This window comes from Equus asinus, chromosome 26, assembly GCF_041296235.1.
Source record: "Equus asinus isolate D_3611 breed Donkey chromosome 26, EquAss-T2T_v2, whole genome shotgun sequence".
Classification (NCBI taxonomy): Eukaryota; Metazoa; Chordata; class Mammalia; order Perissodactyla; family Equidae; genus Equus; species Equus asinus.
In genome coordinates this window covers 39,105,211-39,124,980 of record NC_091815.1, presented here as the reverse complement: position 1 = coordinate 39,124,980, position 19,770 = coordinate 39,105,211, and the positions used below count along the sequence as shown (strand labels likewise).

Genomic DNA, 19,770 nt, shown 5'->3' with positions numbered 1-19,770 from the left:
CTGGGGGCTGCAGGCGGGGGGAGGAGGGGTCCCCAGCAGGTGGGGAGGGGGAGCTGCCTCTTCTTAGCTCCAAGCCGGCGCGAGGCAAAGGCGAGGGCTGGCCACTGTCACATCTGCACGGAAGCCGGCGCGCATCTGCTCGGAAAGGAACTGCCGGCCCGGGTCGCCCTACACGCTGCCGGCCGCCCCCCCACCAGCGCGCGCGCACGCCCTGCCCAGCTGGCTCGCAGACACGCGCTCGCTCTGCCTCCCCCGGCCGGCCCCCCACGCCGCCGCCACCCCCGACTCCCCAAGGGTCCCGCATCCGGAAAGTGAGGTGAGCGCGACCGCACCCTGGTGCAGAGGGGGAAACTGAGGCACGGGGGTGCTGGGGACGGGGAGGAAGGAAGAGACAGGCATGCGGATGCATGGATGAATGCATGGAAAGACAGCTTCATCTAAGTGGTCCCTGCTCCTCTAAGACGCAGAAGCCCGGGGTTCCACATGGGGGGCTCCCAGAATTCTGCAGCCCACTTGGAAATCTGGGAGTCGGGACTCTACGGACCCCCCAGTCAGGACCCCTGAGCCCCTTGAGATTCGCACTCCTTGCACCCCCCAACCTTTGGTTTAAACCTTGGGGACCTAAAAAGGCAACCTCTGAGTCCCCCAGGGACCCAGGCGTCAGAGCTCTCAGCCAGCCCGCCCCCCACTGGGGAATCAGAGCCCCCCAACCCTGGATCCCAGAGCCCTCCCAGAAGGCCCGGTCCCCGAGCCCCAGGCGTCGGAGTGCCCAGCACCCCTCTCCCCAGGGACCTGGGAGTCCCGGCCTCCCCCTTGCTCCAGGAGCCCCTGGGACCCGGCGTCTGCGCCCCCGGCCCCCGCCTTCCGGATCCAGGTGTCCCCCCTCCTCACCCCCCAAGCCTGAATCTTCGCGTCTCGGAGGCCGCGCTCGAGTCGCCATGGCAACAGGAGTCTATTTTGCGCTGGGAACACACAGCTCCCGCCGCAGCGCCCCCCCACCCGCCCCTCCACCCGGCCTGAGTGAGAGTAGGGGGCCCTGAGAGGGAGGTGAGGGTCCGGGGGTGGGGGAGACACAGAGACACTCAGAGAAGAGATATGTAGACAGCCAACCTGGAGAGAGACACAGATGGAGACATGGAGTCAGAGAGGTAGAGAAATGGGGGTGAGGAGACGGGGCGGGGGGCGCACAGAGACGGGATGTGGAGACTGAGACCGAGACCGGGCAAAGGGAAGGAGAGAAATCAATGCTAGCGCAGAAAATTGAGGCTCCGACAAGGGGCCAGCGAGAGATGGAGACCCTGGGACAGAGACGCAGAGAGGCGATGAGACACGTAGAGAGAAACACAGGCTACGAGAGACCGTGACCGGCGGCGGATCCCGTCCGAGACCAGAGACCCGCCGGCGGGCCCGGGGAGGGGCGGTGGAGGCCGGGTCCCGGCTGGAGACCTGGACCGGGAGACACAGAGACACCCAGAGACGGAGAGACACGCGAGACGGGAGCGCCTGGGCGGGGCGCAGGGGCCGGGCCGGGCCGGCCGCGGGAGCGCGTCGGCAGGGTCTGCATCTCTCCCGCGGTCCCGCCTCCAGGATCGCCCACCTGCCGCCCCGCATCCGGACCCCTCCCCTCCGCCCTCCCCTGTCCCACCTGCGGCCCGCCTCCTCGGGAACCCAGCGCCTGCCGCCTCTGGCCTGCTTCCAGCATCCCCACCCCATCCGACCCTCGCCCACATCTTCCTAGAAGCCCCTCCCTTCGCACTCGGAACCCCCGCCCCCAGCCTCCCCCGCCTTACCCACCAAGCAGCCTCCGCCCCCCTCCGCCACCACGCGCGCCGCCCCCAGTGCCCAACACCGGGAAAGGGCTTCTGACTCTTTCTCTGCGTCCCTGTCGCCCTCTCTCTCTGGGTTCCAGGCCCCCCCCCGCCTCTCTCTGGATCTCTGTCTCCCTCTCTCTGGGTCCCTGTCCCCTTCTTTCTCTGGGTCTCTGTCCCCTTCTCTCTCTGAGTCTCTGTCTCCCTCTGGGTCCCTGTCCCACCGGGTCCCTGTCCCCGACTCTCTCTGGGTCCCTGTCCCCCTCTCTTTGAGTCCCTGTCTCCCTCTCTCTCTGAGTCTCTGTCCCCCACTCTGGGTCCCTGTCCCACCGGGTCCCTGTCCAGGTCTCCCTCTGGGTCCCTGTCCGCCTCTCTCTGGGTCCCTGTCCCCCTCTCTCTGGCTCCTTATCCCCCTCTCTCTGGGTCCCTGTCCCCCTTTCTCTGGGCCCCTGTCCCCCTCTCTCTCTGGGTCCCTGTCCCTCTCTCTCTGGGTCCCTGTCCCCCTCTCCCTGGGTCCCTGTCCCCCTCTCTCTCTGAGTCCCTGTCCCCCTCTCTCTCGGGGTCCCTGTCCCCCTCTCTCTCTCTGGGTCCCTGTCCCCTCTCTCTGGGTCCCTGTCCCCCTCTCTCTGTCCCCCCCCCCCCGGCTCCTTATCCCCCTCTCTCTGGGTCCCTGTCCCCTCTCTATGGGTCCCTGTCCCCCTCTCTCTCTCTGGGTCCCTGTCCCCCTCTCTCTGAGTCTCTGTCCCCCTCTCTCTGGCTCTCTGTCCCCCTCTCTCTGGGTCTCTGTCCCCCCCTCTCTCTCTGGCTCCTTATCCCCCTCTCTCTGGGTCCCTGCCCCCTCTCTCTGGGTCCCTGTCCCCCTCTCTCTGGGTCCCTGTCCCCTCTCTCTGGGTCCCTGTCCCCCTCTCTCTGGGTCTCTGTCCCCCTCTCTCTGGGTCTCTGTCCCCCTCTCTCTGAGTCTCTGTCCCCCTCTCTCTCTCTGGGTCCATGTCCCCCTCTCTCTGGGTCCCTGTCCCCCTCTCTCTGGCTCCTTATCCCCCTCTCTCTGGGTCCCTGTCCCCCTCTCTCTGGGTCTCTGTCCCCCTCTCTTTCTGGGTCTCTGTCCCCCTCTCTCTCTCTGGGTCCCTGTCTCCCTCTCTCTGGGTCCCTGTCCCCTCTCTCTGGGTCTCTGTCCCCCTCTCTCTGAGTCTCTGTCCCCCTCTCTCTCTCTGGGTCCCTGTCCCCCTCTCTCTTGGTCTCCGTCCCCCTGTCTCTCTGGGTCTCTGTCCTCTCTCTGGGTCCCTGTGTTGTCCCCCCCCTGCCCCAGGCCTCTGCCCCCTCTAGGCTCTCTCCCTGTCCCTCTCGTCAGGTCCTGCTCCATCTCTTTCTCCACTGCTGGGCCTCTCAGGAGGCAACGCACCTGGCCCCACCCGGCCCACCCAGCCCTGGCCCCCACCCCGCTGTCAGGGATGGAGGGGGTTTTGGGGTGGGCATGGGCCGCAGTGTTATGCAGGGAGCAGGTGGGGAGGGGGGTGTTCTCCAGAAGCCCAGGAGCCCCATGGGGCCTACTCTGGGACCCCTCCTCTAGGCGGCTCCCCTGATCTCTGTCCCCACATCTGTGTCTCTCAGGCCCTGGGCTGGGGTGGAGGGCACAGCGGGACTCTGGCTCTGAGCTGCTGGGCATGGGAGGTGCAGGGAGGGAGGAGAGGAGGACGGTGCCTGCGTGTGTGAGAGAAGGGGCAGGGTGGGGGTGGGGCTGTTGGGGGGGTCACATGCCTGCTTCCAGACTCTCCACTGCTGGGTGAGGGTGTGTTTGCACACGTGCGTGTGCATCCACGAGGTTGCATGAGTGTGGGCTGTGATGTGTGTGGTTGCGTGTCCATGTGTCGCTGGCTTGGGCAGGCCCCCTGGCTGTGTTCCTGAATTGTGTTGGTCCCAGTGTGTCACGATGTCTGAGGTGGTGTCCGGGTCTTGTGGGCTGTGGGCTCAGCCACGCACAGAAATGCATGGCTGTGCCCACGTGTGTGTGTGTTTGGGAAGAGGCCACAGGTGTGCCAGCAGGATGACACTGGGCATCCTTGCGTGTTGTGTCTGGCACACTGTGGACATAAGGTCTCTTGTGTCTGTGCATACGTTTGTGTGAGGTAAGGGAGGAGCTGGTCCCCCTGGACCTTTGGTCTGGCTGGGCCACTGTGTCTGCAGATGTGTGTCCCCGCCCCACCTACAGGTGCTGCCTGGCAGCGGGACGTGTGAGCAGGGTTAGGAGGCTGCTGTGTGTGCATGTGTGTGGTGTCTGGGTGTGTCGCTGGGCTTCAGGAGATGATGACACTGCTCCCATCCCCCAGTCGTCAATGGCCTGGAGTTGTGTCGCCCTGTGTGTGTGCATGGGTGTGCAGTTGGAGGAGACGATGGGACTCTGTTAGCAGAGGGAGTCCAGCAGAGACTTGGCACAGAATGGGGACTGAGCAGGCACACTGCTTGTCCATATGGGAGCCTTAGTGCAGACGCAACAAAGGCACCCCCTGGACCAACACTGCTCCCCAGAGTCTATGGTTTAGCAGGCAGATGGCACCCTTGTGTGGGTCTGAAAGGGGTGCCCCTTCCTGCAGATGGATGCAGCCCCACTGGCAAGCCTTAGGGAGGAAAACCCAGCTGGATTCTAGCCAGACCTCCTCATGCAGTGCACAACCTGCCCAACAATACATGGCAGCCCTCAGTGAATGAAAGAATCCACACTGCCACGTGCAAGTGTCAGTGTTGGAAGGGTGTGTCTGTGTGCATGTCAACCCATGTTTCTCTGCACGGGATAAAGGCATCCATGTTCTGTGAGTGGTGGTACACAGAGACTTGAGTTCAAAGCACAGCTCCACTGCTTGGGCACTATGGGGCTCAGGCAAATGATGGCACCTCCTGGAACCTTGATGTCCTTATCTGAAATGCATGTGTGAGGCAGAGACAGAGAGAGACGGCAATATTTATTGAGCACCTACTATGTGTGCTGTGGCTACAACGGGGAACAAGACTGACAAAAACATCAGGCTTCACGGGCTTGGTAGTCTAGTGGAGGAGACAGACAAGTCAGTACACAAACAGTGCGGCGCGGAGCAAGTTGCTGTGAGAGATCGAAAGTCTGGGGGTGCTGTTTCAGACGGGCCAGGGAAGGCTCGCTGAGATGCGGTGTGAGGGGCACCTTGCGGAAGCCAGGGGACGAGCCAGACAACATCGGCACGAAGCGGGTCCCGGGCGGAGGGGACAGCAGGAAGGTGGGGACCTCTTGGGCATAGGACCTGGGAAGGCGTGGGGGAAAAGGGAAGGATGAGAGAAGAGTCTGGATTTTATTCTAGGTGTGACAGGAACCCAGTGGGCGGTTTGGACAGGGGAATGGGTGAAGTCATCTGACCTATGTTGGTGGTTTTTCGTTTGTTTTTTAAAATTGTGGTAAAATACACATAAACTTTGTGTACAGTTCAATGGCATTTAGTATATTCATAACATTGTGCAACCATGAGCACTATCTAGTTCCAGAACATTTTTATCATCCCAAAAGCAGTCACCCCCCTTCCTCCCCCCACCCCGGCTCCAGGCAACAAGCAGTTGGCTTCCTGTCTCTGTGGATTTGACAATAGTGGACATTTCGTACAAATGGAATCATACCCTGTGTGGCCTGTGTGTCTGGCTTCTCTCACTGAGCATCATGTTTTCTAGGTTCATCCATGTATCAGCGCTTCACTGCTTTTCATGGCTGAATAATATTCCACCATGTAGACAGGCCACACTGTGTTTATCCATCCAGCCACTGAGGGACATCTTGGTGGTCTCGCCTGGGGGTGTCATGAGTAGTGCTGCCCTGAACATTCGTGTGTCGGGTTTTGTGTGAACGTGTTCTCAGTTCTTTGGGGCAGATCCCTAGGAGTGGAATTGCTGGGTCATGTGACAACTCTATGTTTAACTTTTGAAGGACTGCCAAACTGCTCTCCACAGCGTGGGCCAAGCCACTTCTCGGGTGTCCATTAAACACCAAGGACAGGCGTCGAGTAGGCGATCGAGTGGGGCCTTCTAGCTGGGAGTTCAGGGGAGGGGCCCAGGGGAGCTAAACAGGAAAGTTGAGGCCCCACGGAGAGGGGGGCACAAGCTGAGTGAGGGTTGGGGAGCCTCAGCCCCCATAACCCTCTCCCCATCCCCACCCCCAGCCATTTCATTGATAATGGGGTGGTCCGCAGAGACACACACCCTGAATGGGAAGGAACAATGATAAAAAATAATGCCTAATGATATTTATTAAAGGAGTTCCACCCACCCACCCTCCCTCCCATCCCCTCACTGCTTTCATTTCTTCATGGCTTCCTTCATAACTTCTTCATATTTCTTCACAATGTTTCCAACATGCATCACGCTGATTCGTGTCCGTGGACTGGCTCTCTCCCCTCACTGGAAGGTAAACCCATGAAGGCAGGGACCCCTGTGTGTTCACTCACTGCCTCAATCTCAGAGCTCAGTGACCACGGTTGCCGTGGAAACAGCCAGGAAGCCCCGCCTCACCTGGCCCCTGACTCCTGCTGTCTTCTCCATCGCCCTCCTCATCCCCGGTTGCCCTCCTGAAATAACAGCACGGCGAACCCTGCCATGCATATATCGCAGCTGCACGAGGCCAGGCACTGTTCCAAGCTCCTCACACACACGAACTCCGCTCGTCCTTCCGATCACCTAGTGAGCGCCATCCTTATGCACATTTTACAGATGGGGAAACTGAGGCACAGGGGGACTTAGGTAAGAGCCTGTCCAGTACCAGGCAGCTGGCACGTGGTGGAACTGGAGGTGAGGCACTCCTCCTGTGTTTCTCCTAAACTGGAAGAGTGTGGTGTGTGTGTGTGTGTGTGTGTGTGTGTGAGAGAGACAGAGAGACAGAGACAGAGACAAAGACAGAGACAGAGAAACAGAGAGACACACAGAGAGAGACAGAGAGACAGAGAGGCAGAGAGAGAGAGGGAGACACAGAGAGAGAGTGGGAGACGGAGAGAGAGAGGGTGGGAGACTGAGGCTTGAGATCCCTTGATGATCAGACCTAAATGAGAAATAACCACTTGGGGGGACTGAGGGCCCCATGGGTCTAAGCCAGCGGTGCTCACTGGGGGGCAGCTGTGCCGCCCAGGGGGACATTTGGCAGTGCCTGGAGGCATCCTCTGTTGTCAGGACGAGGGTGAATGCGAATGCTCCTGGCATCTAGCAGGTGCTGCTAAACATCCCACAACGCACAGGACGGGTCCCCACAACAACGTACGGTGGGTCCCCAACCTCAGGGGTACCCAGACGGTGGCCGCTCCCTGTAAGCGCTGAGAAGCCCTGCACTATCTCTTCCCACCTGCCGGGCCTACGAACTCAAATTCTCAACTCCTGTCTCTCTCTCCCTTCCCTCCCCTCCCCACGCCTCTTTCTCCTTCCCCATCTCTGGACTCCTCCCATCTCGCCCACCCCGCGTCTGTCTCCCTTCATTACCTCCCCGGTCCCTCATGACCCCCCCCACCAACCTCCTCTCCGCGCGGCCCCGCCCCTCCGCGCCCCGCCCACCTCTCCATCCCCATCCTGTGCTCGGTCGCCTGCGCCTCACCTCTTACTCTCTCCTCGCCCGCCCGCGCGCACGGGTTCTTCTGCCTCCATCACATCTTTCCTCTGGTTTTTGTCCATCTCTCTCTCTCCTTTCTGCGCACCCCTCTAATGTCTCCGTCGACCTTCCTGGTCTCGTCTCCCCCATTCATCACTCGCTTTGCTCCTTTCTCCGTCTGCCCATCATCATTTCTGTTCTCCTCCGGCCGCGTCTGGGCGTTGCTCCGCTATCACCGTCCACCTCCCCGTGGGGCCGCCAACTCTGAGCGCATGCATCTCTGCTCCATCCGTCCTTTCTGTCTCCTGGTGCGTGTTTCTCTCCATCCTTCTGCCTTCCCTCGGCCCGCCTTCCTCATCCTCTCCACCCACCCATCTCCACATTTCTCCACCTCTGGCCATCCCTCTTCTGCCCTTTGCTCCAGCCTCGGTTCTCCCCGCAGCCTGGCGGCCTCGACCGACCTCCTGCACGCCCCATGCCGGCCCTCCTGCTCCTCGGGACCCTTCTGCTCCTGGCCTCGACCGCCGGCCAGGCCGGGGCGCGCCCGTCCAACGCCACGAGCGCCGAGCCCCCGGGCCCACTGCCCGCCCTGCTGGCGCACCTGCGGCGCCTGACCGGGGCGCTGACGGGCGGCGGGGGCGCAGCGGGCCCGGGCGCCAATAGCAGCAAGACCGGCACCGCGAGCGGGGCGGGCGCGGCGGCGCGGGCGCCCCCTCCCGCCGAGCTCTGCCACGGCTACTACGATGTCATGGGCCAGTACGACGCCACCTTCAACTGCAGCACCGGCTCCTACCGCTTCTGCTGCGGCACCTGCCACTACCGCTTCTGCTGCGAGCACCGCCACATGCGCCTGGCGCAGGCCTCCTGCTCCAACTACGACACGCCACGCTGGGCCACCACGCCGCCGCCCCTGGCTGGGGGCGCCGGGGGCGCCGGGGGTGCGGGCGGCGGGCCCGGGCCCGGCCAGGCCGGGTGGCTGGAAGGGGGCCGGGCGGGAGGTGCCGGGGTGCGTGGGGGCGAGGGGCCTGGGGGCAGCACGGCCTACGTGGTGTGCGGGGTCATCAGCTTCGCCCTGGCCGTGGGCGTCGGCGCCAAAGTGGCCTTCAGCAAGGCGTCCCGTGCGCCCAGGGCGCACCGGGAGATCAACGTCCCCAGGTGTGTCCGCGCTGGGGCCCAAGGGTACGAAGCCTGGGGCGGCGCTGGGGCCAGGGGCAACGGGCCATCTGGGGCGGGGCTACAGGAATGGGGGCGTGGCCTGAGACCCAGGAGGCAGCCGCCCACAGGGCGGGAGCACGTGCCTAGGGAGATGGGCAGGGCCTAAGAATCGAGGAGCCAGAACTGGCCTGGCTGTTGAGTGACGGAGGAGACTCAGGCCTTCATTCATTCAACAAATATTTCTTGAGCACTTTCTGTGGGCCAGGAGCTGGAGATACAGCAGTGAACAAAACAAGATCCCTGCCCAGGTGGATAAACCTGGCTTCTAATCCCAGGTCTGCTGCCTACGGGCTGTGTGACCCTGAGCAAGTTGCTTAACCTCTATGTGCCTCAGTTTCCTCGTCTGTACAATGGGGCTAATAATTGTTCCCCACGCGTTCGTACTGTAATGAAGATGAACTGAATTGATTCATGTCAAGTCCTGGCACATGGTAAGCCCTCAATAAATGTTGGCTACCATTATAACTAAATGTTAGTGATGCAGGCAGTAAGCAGCAAATACATATGCAATATACTTTTAGATATTGGTAACTGCTGTGAAGAAAAGAAAGTGGCATAACGAGCTGGGGCGGGGGGAGGAGAAGGTTGTTGTACACGAAGTGGTCAGGAAAGGCCCCTCTGAGCAGAGGCTTGAAGGAAAGGAGTGAGCCAAGCAGATATCTGTGGGAAGGGCGTTCCAGGCAGAGGGAATAGTAAGTGCTAAGGCCCTGAGGTGGAGTGTTTGCAGGACAGCGAAGGGGCCCTTGCAGCTGGAGTGCAGCGGGCGAGGAGGAGGCTCATTCTAAGCGTGGTGGGGGAGGCACCAGAGGGTCCTGAGCTCAGGCATGACGTGTCTGCTTCCTGGGGCTGTGCGGATAGGATTAGACTGCAGAGGACGAGGGCGGAAGCAGGGAGACCCCGTAGGAGACTGTTGCAATGACCCAGGGGAGAGATGGGGGATATATCTGGGAGGTCACATCTGCAGCATTGCTCAGAGGCATGAAGGAAAGAAAAAGAGCAGTCAAGGGTGAGTCTAAGGTTTGGGTCTGCATAACTGGGCGAATGGGGAAGGCTGCAAAAGGAACAGGAGTGAGGCCCGGGTTCAGGGTGGGAGGGGCCGCAGAAGGGGTAGGGTCCAAATGAATTGGGGACGGGGCGCTTCAAGCAGGAAGTGTGGTCCGAGGGACCTTGGGCCGAGCTGTGCTCAAGATGACACTAGCAAGGGGCGTGGCCAGAGGCGGGAGGCGGAGCTGCGCTGACGTTCCGCCAATGGTGACACAGGGAGTGAAAGAAACCCTCCCTTCCCCCCGGTCCCACCCCAGGTTCCAGGCCGCTGACCGTCCATCTGCCACCTCTAGGGCCCTGGTGGACATTCTGAGGCATCAGGCGGGACCTGGGACCCGCCCAGACCGCGCACGAAGCAGCTCTCTGACCGCGGGGGTTGGGGTTCCCGACAGCATGCCCCCGAGGACGCCCAAGAACCTCTACAACGCCGTGAAGCCCTCCAACCTCGGTGAGTGACACGCAGGAGCAGCAGCTGCCACCTCTGCTCCTGACCACGCCCCTCGCCCTGTAGCCCCGCCCTCCCGATGGCCCCGCCTCCCGCCGCGCAGGCCCCGCCCCCAGCCCCAGCCCCATGCCTCTGCCTCCCTCAACCGAGGGGCTCCAAGTGAGCCGGAGCCGCTCCCTGCCCCCTGGGGGGCACCATGGACGCCTCGGTGGTTTAGACTTAGACGTTCTCAGCCCCCGCACTCGAGACACTCCTGTCAGACCAGCCAACAACCAACGACACGCAAGGACGCACTTAACTATTGAATCAGAATTTGTCAGGAGCCAGACGCCCTGGGTTCGAATCCTGGCTCTGCCACTGTGACCTGGGGCAAGCGACTTCAGCTCTCTTGGCCTTGGATTCCTCATCCGTGAAATGGGCAGCCTGACAGTACTCACCTCACAGGGGTTGTGAAGATCAAACAGACTAATGAGTAAAGTCCTTAGAGCAATTTCTGGCACAGAGCAAGTGCTCTATGGATGGGAGCTATTGTTCTTATCCTCTGTCTTATGATGAGTGCATCAGTGGAGAAGGCCAGGGAGCTGTAGAGGGTGAAGGGTCTCTTCCGGCGTGAGGGGAGGAGGGCTTCCCTCAGGAAGTGATGTTTGAGTGGTGGCCTGCAGGGTGAGGGGAGTTTCTTGCACCGGGGGAGCTCTGAGTGGCTGCAGCAGAGCTTGTGAGGTGGCCAGAGCTGAGGCTGGGGACAGGGTCGGCAGACGCCTTGGGAAGGGCCTTGAGTGCCAGGCTGAGCTGAGGAGTTCTACCTTTGTCCTGAGGGCCATGGGGAGTCACGGAGGAGGTTAGAGCAGGGGAGCAGCAAAGCCAAAAGTGGATGGAAGAACTATTTCTCTGGAACCATACGGGAGAGAGATGAGAGGAAGAAGCCTCAGGAGGAGGCTGGGATGATGATCCAGGCAGTAAAGGCCAAGACCTGAGCTGAGGTCAGGAATGGAGGGGAGGAGATGGGTTTGAATAATAGTAACAAGGAAGAGACATTTGAGCTGGATGTTGAGCAATGAGTAGGAGTTCTTCAAGCAAAGAAGGGGAGGAAGGGGATTCAAGGTAGAGAGAACACATAGCAGCATGTGCAAAGGCCCTGTGGCAGAACTGAGTTGGACTCCTTCCAGCAGCAGAGAGAAGTGTGGCTTGAAGTGAGAGAGGAGAGAGAAGGCCGAAGACTGTCAGCTGGGGCCAGGTTATGCAGGCCTCAAATGCTATTCCTGGTTTAGACTGTGTCCTGTGGGTGACAGCCAGACATGGGAAGAGTTTCAAGCAGCAGAAGGACAAGGCAGGTGTGGGCGTCAGGAGTACTGTGGTGAGGCTGATCTTGGAGCCAGGCTGGCTGGCTGGCAGGAAGACTGGTTTGATGATCCAGGGGGAAGAGGCAGGTCAGGGCAGAGATTCAGGAGGCAGAAGGGACCAGAGCTGGGGACCGAGTGGATGTGAATGGGATCCTTCCACCAGACCAGGACAGCAGCACCAGCCGGGAGCAGGTGATGGCAGTGACGCCACCTCCCTTCTCGGTCCCCACAGATAACTTGCACCACAACTACCTGCACCTCAACGTCAACAGCCCCAAGCACCATGCGGCCACGCTGGGTACGGACCAGGGCCGGGCTGGGGGAGGACAGGGCTCCGTCCCCCCCTCCCTGACTGTGCCCGAGCCGGGCGGGGGCCCAGGTAGCACAGGTGTGAGGCCCTGTGAGCCTGCCTCACAGTTGCCAGGTAACCAAGCGAGGCTGTTTCCTCATTTGAACACCGGAAGTGGTCGTCTCTCTCCCACCCGGGTTAGATGCATGGAGCGCAGCCCCCAGCCAGGGGCCGGCACAAAGCGGGTGCTGTGCAAGTGGCAGCTGCCCCTCCTTCTGTGACGTGTCCTCCTTCCCCAGCAAACAGCCTGTCTCCTGGGGGTCGGGGCGGTGAGCAGGGGGAGCCTGGGCTGCTGGAGCTTTGAGGGGCTGGAATCTCAGCTTTGTAACTCCCTTAGGGGCTGGGGGCCGAACTGTCGGGTCGGAGCGGGGAGGGGCTGGACTGACCCCAGCCCTGCCCCTCTGCCCCAGACTGGCGGGCGGCTCCGCCACCCAGCCCCTCCTTGCACTACTCCACGCTGTCCTACTCTCGGTCCTTCCACAACCTCTCGCATCTGCCCCCGTCCTACGAGGCCGCTGTGAAATCTGAACTCAACCGATACTCCTCCCTCAAGAGGCTGGGTAAGTCCCGGGAAGGGGAGCTGGGAGGCGATGGGGCACAGTCAGGGCCAGGGCCTGGATTCAGGACCGTGGACAGTGGCCCAACAGCCACTAAATAGGTTTAGATCCTCTCTCAGGGTTTTCTCCAAATTTGTTCCAGAATTACCTGAGGTAATTTTGTATCAGAATTACCTGGGATGCTTTTTAAAAATGCAAATTCATGGTCCCCCCTCCCAAGATCTATTGTATTCATCACGACTTGTATCTGCAATTAATAGAAATACAACTTAAACAAAAAGAAAAAAGAAAAAAAGGTAATTATGTTGGCTTGATAATGGAAAGTCTGAGTCATGAGCTTCAGGTGCGGCTGGATCCAGGCGTCCAAAGCTGTCTCCAGGATTCTACATTTCTCAGCTCAGTTACAAAGTGGGCTGACTTCATTTTCTGACAGAATTTCCCCTCCTGGTGGCAAAGATTGCCCTGAGAATTTTCAGGCTGCCATTCTACCAGCAGAAAAGAGTCTCTCCCAATGATTCCAGCAAGAATCCCAGGCCTGGATCCCACTGGTGCAAACTTGGTCACATGCTTGTCCCTGAACAAATCAGTGTGACTCTGATTGGACATTTCTGGGTCAGTGGCCCATCCCTGGGAGGGGAACAGCCTTCAAACATTTCAAACTGAGAGCCAAATGATTTTTACATTATGACCCATGAGACACACGTATATATGGCTATTTTTTAATTACAGGACAGCTTTGAAACTTGTTATTATGCACATTTTAAAACACACTCAAGAGTAGAGGGAATTATAAAATGAACCTGCATGTTGTTCCCACCACCCAGTTTTTGGTGGGGTTTTTTTATGCTTTTTTTTTTTAATTTTATTTTTCCTTTTTCTCCCCAAAGCCCCCCGGTACATAGTTGTGTATTTTTAGTTGTGGGTCCTTCTAGTTGTGGCATGTGGGACGCTGCCTCAGCATGGCCTGATGAGCTGTGCCATGTCCGTGCCCAGGATCTGAACCTGCGAAACTCTCGGCCACTGAAGCAGAGTGCGTGAACTTAACCACTCGGCCCCGGGGCCGGCCCCAGCCATCACCCACTTTTAACAATAAGCAACATTTTGTTAATCTCTCTTCCCTCCATCCTATCTTTTCGTGAATTATTTTAAAACACATCCGAGAGATTATGTCACTTCATCCATTAATATTTCAATAACACACACATAACTGAAATAATAGTTTTATGAACGGTACTCACCCTTATTCCCTTGTTATGTCCACACCTTCTCATAATTTTCTATTTCATTTTTCAAAATCCTGGTCACTGCCCACAAAATTGACTTCACAACTCACGAATGGGTCACATCTTCAAGTCTGAAAAACACTAGCTACAGGATGAAAGGGAGGGAAGAGTGGTTCCCCAAAAGCAGGAGTTGGAGTCTACTCCCCAAAAAGAGGACGCCCCCTCATCCACCGGGCCAGCGGCGCGGGCGGCCTGGGAGTCTGCCTTTTGTCCCCTGCTAGCTTGACTGTTCTGATTGAACTTGTGCCCGCGCCCAGGCTAACGACCAGGATGTGCTGGGTGATGCCTGTGCTCCTCCTGGTGGCCGGGTCCAGCGCTGGGTGGGAGGTACCGGAGCCAGGGGAGGGGGGAGGTTCTGGGCTGGCTGGGGACCCACCTCGGCGGCCTTCTCCCTTCTCCCCCAGCCGAGAAGGATCTGGACGAGGCCTACCTGAAGCGCCGGCACCTGGCGGAGGTGCCCCGCGGGACGCTGCCCCTGCACGCGCTGCGGCGCCCCGGCACGGGGGGCGGCTACCGCATGGACGCCTGGGGCGGCCCGGAGGAGCTGGGCCTGGCGCCCCCGCCGCACCCGCGGCGCGTCATGTCCCAGGAGCACCTGCTGGGCGACGGCGGCCGCGCGCGCTACGAGTTCACGCTGCCGCGCGCGCGCCTCGTGTCGCAGGAGCACCTGCTCCTGTCGTCGCCCGAGGCCCTGCGCCAGAGCCGCGAGCACCTGCTGTCGCCCCCGCGCAGCCCCGCGCTGCCCGCCGACCCCGCGTCCCGCGCCGGCCTGGCCGCCTCGCACTCCAACCTGCTGCTGGGGCCCGGGGGCCCCCCCACGCCGCTGCACGGGCTGCCCCCGCCGCCCGGCCTGCACGCGCACCACCACCTCGGCCTGCACGGCTCGCCGCAGCCCGCCTGGCTGGCGGACGCCGGCGGGGGCGGGGGCACGCTGGCCCGCAGGCCGCCCTTCCAGCGCCAGGGCACGCTGGAGCAGCTGCAGTTCATCCCCGGCCACCACCTGCCCCAGCACCTGCGCACCGCCAGCAAGAACGAGGTGACTGTCTGAGGCCGGGCCGGGGGCTGGGGCGCCGCGGCCTCGCGGGCCCCGGTCCCAGCCTGGATCCCCCACCACGCCCCAGGGGCTGGGACCCACGTCGGCCAGCGGCCGGGGGGCTGCCTCTGAGGACACCGCTTTGGATGAAATCGTCACCGGAGACAAAGCCTCCTGGTGGGATTTCACCGCAGATAAGATCCCTCCTCCTCGGTCACTGATTGAGGCAAGGCCTCCTTCCCATGACGTCATCACAGAGGAAGAGGCCTGCCTGTGACGTCATCACTAGCGAAAATGTCTGTGTTCTGTGATGTCATCACAGGGACAAACCTGCTTCCCATGAGGCTCATCACAGAGGAATAGGCCCGTCCCTGAAGTCAACACTAGAGGCCATGTCCATGTTCTACGATGTCATCACAAAGACTTCCTTCCTGCGATGTCATAGCAGAGGCAATGCCTTGTCCTGTGACATCGTCCCTAGAGACAAAGATTCCTTCCTGTGATGTCACCACAGAGACAAGGCTCACTCTCATGATGTCATCTCTGGCACCTTTTGACAAAAGGCTTCTTTTGATATTATCATCACCAGGAAAATATTTTCTTCCAGAGAAGATGCCTCTGTCTATGATGTGGTTGCTACAGACAAAGCCATCTTCCTGGGACGCATCGCAGGGGAAATGCCTTGCCAATCGTATCCCCACTAGATATAAGGCCTCCTTTCCACAACACCGTCACAGGGACTCTGCCCCATTCCTGTGATGCCATTGCCCGAGAAGGTGCCTTGCCCTATGACATCATCAGAGGGACTGTGCCTCTTCCCACGATATCATCACCAGAGATGACAGCCTGCTCTGGAACATCTCCAGGATGAGGCCCCTTCTTCAGTGTCACCAACAGACTCTGCCTGCTCTGAGATGACACCATGAGACACCTCCATGGCTACCGCCATGTCACAAGAAGGCAGGACAGGCTCAGAGTCCATGACCATCCTGGGGGTGACCAGAGAAAGTGCTCTGACTGAGGGATGTCATCGCTGGGGAGACTGCCCCATCTGGAGGGGTCTCTGCCAGAGATGATGGTCTGTCTGTAGCTTGTTGGCACTGGGCACCCACCCCCGTCTGAGGCTCTGCCCCAATGTTGTGATGTCATCACCAGAGACACTGCCTGCTCTGGAGGCCATCCCTTGTGATGGTGTCACCAGAGTTTCTGCCTTGTTCCCCCACAACTTAGCTTGGTTGCTCTTTCCCCTGACCCCACGGACATTCCCTGCAGGATTTCCCCCAGACCCCCTCTCTAAAGAGAAGTTGGGCCCGGGGTCCCACCTCTGTGTAGTGATGTCACCTCCTGTGTGACTTCTGGAGGAGAGCACCCAGACTGGCTTCTGCTCCCAAGGAGGCCACTCTGGCCCACCAGGCTCCTGGAGGACTGGGACTCGTAGGTGGCCCAAAAGCTAGTGTCACTTCTCTCTACCATAACTAGAGATATCATCGCCCCTGTCAACAAAGTCCTGGCCTCCTTAGCGGGGTGGGGGAGTTTGGGGTATGCTTGCTATTGATCTTGCTGATGACATCATCAGCACCACAAGACCTCCACCACTCATGATGGCATTGCACCTGGGTCAAATGCTAACCATGCCTGATGACGACATCATTTCCCAGCATTCCCTATGATCTATGGGGTCTTCATCTCCCAGGATTCACCACAACTATGGTATCATCCTCTTCCAGGGCTTACCATGACCATAGTGTCACCTTCTCCCAAGGTTCCCCATAGCCAATGGTGTCACCATCTTCCATGATTCTCCACGACTATGGTATTATCATCTCCCAGGATCTGCCAAACCATTATATTATCCCCCAGAATCACCATAGCTGATGATGTCATTATCTCCTAGAATCCACCATGACCAATGATGTCGTTACCTTCCAGAATCCACTACGGCTCATGATAACATCCTCTACCAGGATCCACTAGGACTGATGATGCCACCATTTCCCATAGTTCCCCATAATTGTGATGTCATCACCTTGCAGGATCCACTTCAACAATGGTATCATCAGAGATCCATGAGAGCCAATGGTGTCATCACCTCCCACAATCCACTTCAACCATAATGTCACCACCTCTAAAGATCCACTTTAACCATAATGTCTTCATGTCCCAGGATCCACCATAGCAGTGATGTCACCACCTTCCAGGATCCACTTCAACCATGATGTCACTACCTCCCAGGATCCACATTAACCATGGTGTCATCACCTCCCAGAATCCATGACAGCCAATGGTGTCATCGCTTCCCAGGATCCACTTCAACCATGATGTCTTCATGCCCCAGGATCCACCATAGCCATGGTGTCACCACCTCCCAGCATCCATGAGAATCAATGGTGTCTCAGGACCCATGACACCCTATAAGTTCATCATCTCCCAGGATCCATTTCAACCATGGCATCATCATCTCCCAGGACCCAGGACACCCAATGGTATCAACATTTACCAGGATCCACTTCAACCATGTATCATCATCTTCCAGAATCCATCCTCTTGGGAGCCAAGTACTATAACAGCTGTATTTCAGTTGTCTTCTGGGGTCACGTGGCACCTACAGTTGTTCCCTTAAGGGGAACCAGCACAATACACACCATTTCCCCATTGCCTCAAAAATGGAGTAGGGTGGGGCTCCCTCTGATGACATCATCCCTACTCTGGCCCTTCTTGATAATGTCACTGCCTCACTCCTGACTTAGGCTGATGCCTGCATCAACCCCATCACAGACTTGGCCTTGGCCAGCCCCCCATCACCCCTCTGGTGAGAGCATCCAGGTCCCTCCTGATAACTCACTGCCCTTCCCCCAAGCATCTGATCGGTGACAGGGTCAACACAGAGGCCTCTTATCATCACCAGAGGGGGGCTTTCCAGCCCTTAGGTGAAGTCACTGCCTCTTGCCGAATCCCTGTTACCTGGACCCCCACGCAGAGCAGCACTCCATTGGCTTGGGCCAAACTCTCTTCAGAGACCCTTGTGGGCTGGGCCAACATCTGACGACCTCGCTGGGGTCATCAATCATGTCCTCTGCTGGCCTGGTCCTGGGGCAGGCACACCTGGAGAGCCGCGGCCACTGCCAGCGCCACCTCTGAGGGCAGGATGGGGGTGCTCTGCATCATCCCAAGACGGCAGAGAAGCAGCATTCTCTCCTTCATCTCCCCCTCACATACTGGGGAGGCTCCAGGGGTCTCGGGGATTCCCCAACACCCAATGCACAATTTGCCCCCAGTTCTCTTTGTACATAGCCATGTTGCGGGGGGCGGCCATTCTCCCACTCTTAAAGGGCTACATGCCCCCTCCCAAGCCCCCAGGGCGAGGTGGGGGGCCTCCTCTCCCTCCTCTGGGCCGTCCCTCTCCCTCTTCTGTCTCCCCTCAAATACTGGCACCTCAGCTCATCCTTTCTTGTCAGGAGCCTGGAGCAGATAACTGGCCCTTGGCTTGCACCACAGCAAGGGAACTTGGGGGCTACCCCCAATTTACCTGGGCCCCAGGGCCAGTTTTTCAACTCCACGCTTACAGCTGCTCCTATGGTTCCCCAATCCCTTCTAGGGCCTCCCCATGCCCAGCACCCCTCGGGCAGACTGTGACTTCCCCAGAAAGGAGCCAGCTTGAGTGCCCACCCCCTCCCAGATGCCCTCCCCTCTGCTCACCACCACCCCCCCCAGAGCACTCAGCTTTCTCCAGCCCCCAGAATTGGGGGGATCGGGGCCTTTCAGCTTTTATATGCCCCCCTCTACATGCTCTCTCCCAGCCTGGATTCCAGGTGTCTTGCCCCTTACCCCCCATGGCACAGGCTGCCTGACCCTGGGGCCTTGACCTCTTATCTCAAATAAGCCATAGTGGGGAGAGGTCTTGAGGGGGTGAGGAAGCAGGCCTGTCCCACCAGATCCCCCTCGATGCTTCCAGAGCTGGGACTTTGCCATCTGAGTCTTCCCTCCGCCCCCAGAAACGCACACACAGGCTCTTGTGGGAGCACACACATCTCCCCTTCTGGCTGGGGGGCAAGGAGGGGCAGTGCAGAGAGAACATTAACAGTTCTGGACCGGGGGCCTCCACAGCTTCCTTATCCCCCCACGCCGGACCCTCCCGCAGTTCCCTAGTGAGAAAGCCGGCACAGCAGCAACTTGGTATTTTTTGGAATAAACAGATGTTTTCCTGACCCCCAGTCTCAAAGTTTGCTGTCAGACGGGATGGGCTTCCACCTCCGCATTTACAGGTCACTGGGGAGCCACCCGCGTGGCCTAGGGGGGCGATCGGGGCTGCCTCCCTGCTTCTGTCCCCAGAGAGGAGTCAGGCACGGCAGGTGCGTGGAAGGCGCCTTTAAGGCCTTGGTTTCCTCCTAAGAGAGCCTCTTCCCTCTGAGCATTTAAGCTTTTGTCTGAAGATTCTATCTGTCTGCACTTCCTTGTGTTTGAAATCTTTGGGTGAGTATCGCTGAAGTGTGGGGCTGTCTTAGTGGCTGAGCTGCCCTAACAAAGTACCCCAAACTGGGCGGCTTAAGCAACAGACATGTACCGTCTCCCAGCTCCGGGGCCGCGAGTCCAAGAGCAAGATGTCGCAGGGTGGGTTCCTTCTGAGATGGTGTGGGGGAATCTGTTCTGTGCCTCTCTCCTGCCTCCGAGTGCTTTGCTGGCAATGGGTGGCACTCCTCGACACGTCATCTTCCCTCTGGACGCATCTGTCTCTGTGTCCAAATTCCCGTTTTATAAGGACACCAGTCATGCTGGCTTAGGGCCCAGGCCCAGTGATTTCGTCTTAACTCCATCATCTGCAAAGACCCTATTTCCACATTCACAGTCCTAGAGGTTAGGACTCCAACAGCTTTTTGGAGGAACATAATTCAACTCATAGTGATGGGTGTGACAGCGTACAGCCCCTTGAAGTGTGAGTTTTTATGATAACTAGGAAGCATTTTCCCACCTCTCTCCTCGCACCCAGTGCTTTAAAATATTTTCCGTAGTGACGACTAGAGTTGCCCGGTCTGGGAGGGGCCTCTGAGGCTTGGTTTTCTGAACTTTAGGACAGCCCTCCCCTTGGGGCCTCTAAGTGTTTGTTGGCCAGTTGTGGACTTT

At 59.0% G+C, this 19,770-nt stretch overlaps 1 protein-coding gene across 5 annotated transcripts; it reads left to right on the top strand.

Moving 5' to 3' along the window:
- The first annotated feature begins 84 nt into the window (after positions 1-84).
- On the top strand, positions 85-18,875 carry SHISA7 (shisa family member 7). 5 transcript variants are annotated; one of them, XM_070498239.1, is made up of 6 exons: positions 85-316; positions 7,829-8,541; positions 9,903-10,093; positions 11,663-11,728; positions 12,190-12,339; positions 14,024-18,875. In XM_070498239.1, the coding sequence occupies exons 2-6, from the start codon at positions 7,862-7,864 to the stop codon at positions 14,665-14,667; spliced, it is 1,731 nt and encodes a 576-aa protein (XP_070354340.1). In that variant the 5' UTR covers positions 85-316; positions 7,829-7,861; the 3' UTR covers positions 14,668-18,875. The 5 variants fall into 5 exon arrangements, with proteins under 5 accessions (XP_070354340.1, XP_070354341.1, XP_070354339.1 ...); XM_070498240.1 differs by having other exon boundaries at positions 7,811-8,541; positions 9,939-10,093; XM_070498238.1 differs by having other exon boundaries at positions 7,811-8,541.
- The last annotated feature ends 895 nt before the right edge of the window (positions 18,876-19,770 follow it).